We start from the raw sequence: 1721 nt of genomic DNA, 5'->3' as shown, positions 1-1721 counted from the left end.
CCGGCCGCCCGTAGAACCAGACGTGCTCCCCCACCGTCAGGCTGGGGCGGGCAGGGGTGAGAAGGCAGCCCCTGCAGCACTCCCCCTGCCCACCCTGCCCACCCCACTTACATGTCGAAGAGCACGTTGTGCTGGGGACATGTCCCCATGGTTTTGCGGATACTGTCGATGTCAGTGCGGATGTCCCAGCCCAGGACGTAGGCAGTGCCAGAGGTGGGGGGCAGGACACCTGTCAGGATGGACCTGGAAGGGGGGACCGGTGGGGAAAGGGGGGGGTCACAGAGAGCAGGACCAGTGGAGCAGACCCTGGCCAGGTCAGGGCAGATGGGATGGGAACGTAGCAGCACTGGGGCAGAGCCAGGCTTAGCTCCTGTCCCCACCATGGCCCCCCCAGCCCACAGCTCACATGGTGGTGGTCTTGCCAGCCCCGTTGTGGCCCAGGAAGGAGGTGATCTGCCCCTCATAGAAGTCCAGGCTTAGTCCATTGACAGCCACATGGCTGCTGGTGCGGTAAATCTTCACCAGGTTGCGGATGGAGACGCCAGGTTGGAGATGGGTGGGCGGCTCCTCCACCAGCACTGGGGGCCACCAGTGGGTCATGGCCTGGGCAGGACCCCCTGCCATGGGCAGGAACCCCCCACCACAGGCAGGACCCCCTGAGAGGGGGAGTTGACAGAGGGCAAAGCCTGGACAGGAGGGTTCAAGCCCAGTTCCGTGGCTGCCACCCCTTGTCCACGTGGCTCCAGGGTGGACAGGAGCTCACCTTGGGGTGCAGCAAGGGGGGTGGTGGGGTACGGGGGGTGTGCAGCCGAGGACGGCTCTCCAAGCCAGTAGCTCTTCAGGAAGGGGAAATTCCAGGGCTTGGGGATCCCATACTGGCCTGCAGCAGACAGGGCTGAGCAGGGCTGGGGAGCCGCCAGGGCCAGGAGGCTGCCAGGGGCAGGGGAGCTGCACTCACCTGGGCAGACCCCCTCAAGGTACCAGGTGCCCAGGCCATAGAGGCCAGCGTCCAGCAGCAGCAGCCCCATGGCTGTGGCGAAGTTGTAGGGGTCTCCGGGCACAGGGCTGGTGCCCAGGTTGTGCCACTGGATGCCTATCCCCTGCTCCTCATAGAGGGAGAAGTACTCACACCCGAAGCCAAAGGCCACTGGAGACAGCAGGCTCTGGCAGCAGCAAGAATGGATGTGTGGGCAGAAAGACCCGGAGGTGGAAACAGTCCCAGAACCCCCTGTCTGGGATCAGCGGGGAGGGGGCAGCCATGGCTGCTTACCACGAGGACGCGGAGCGGGAAGGTGACATGGTCGCGCCAGGCGACGCAGAGGACATAGGGCAGGTAGAGGGAGAAGTAGATGATGCCACCGCAGGCCGAGGCCAGGTTGGCACGGGGGAAGAAGGTGCTGATGAGGAAGCACTGGCTGATGGTGGCCACCGAGAAGGTGCTGAGGAAGAGGAAGATGACGGCCGGGTCGCTGTAGGGCAGGATGTTTCCCATCTGCGGATCGAGATGGGTTGGAGCCTGCGAAGCCCCCCTTGTCACCTGCAGTGTCCCCTGTGCCTCACAACCTGCCTTGAGGATGAGGACTAGGAGGGCGCAGCTGAGGAGGAAGGGGATGAAGCTGCTGAGGAACCAGCTGAGCCAGAGGATGCCGCTGCTCAGCCCCATGGTCTTCATGGTCTCCTTGAGCCGCATTTCCTTCTCATGCACCACCCCCTTGATGATC

The 1721-nt window shown here is 64.1% G+C and overlaps 1 protein-coding gene across 1 annotated transcript in view; it reads right to left on the bottom strand.

Annotated features, from left to right (window-relative positions):
• Positions 1–107: 107 nt before the first annotated feature.
• LOC104544428 (ATP-binding cassette sub-family A member 1-like) overlaps positions 108–1721 on the bottom strand; it is a gene marked incomplete at its 5' end in the record, with an annotated part of 2289 nt that continues 675 nt past the window's right edge. The window contains 6 exons of the mRNA XM_010189301.1: positions 108–243; positions 407–656; positions 764–880; positions 959–1163; positions 1271–1492; positions 1568–1721. Coding sequence (XP_010187603.1) covers positions 108–243; positions 407–656; positions 764–880; positions 959–1163; positions 1271–1492; positions 1568–1721 — 1084 coding nt within the window. The remainder of the gene's footprint in view (positions 244–406; positions 657–763; positions 881–958; positions 1164–1270; positions 1493–1567) is intronic.

This window comes from Mesitornis unicolor, unplaced genomic scaffold (assembly GCF_000695765.1).
Source record: "Mesitornis unicolor isolate BGI_N332 unplaced genomic scaffold, ASM69576v1 scaffold30927, whole genome shotgun sequence".
Taxonomy (NCBI): domain Eukaryota; kingdom Metazoa; phylum Chordata; class Aves; order Mesitornithiformes; family Mesitornithidae; genus Mesitornis; species Mesitornis unicolor.
This window is presented reverse-complemented; position numbering and strand designations above follow the sequence as displayed.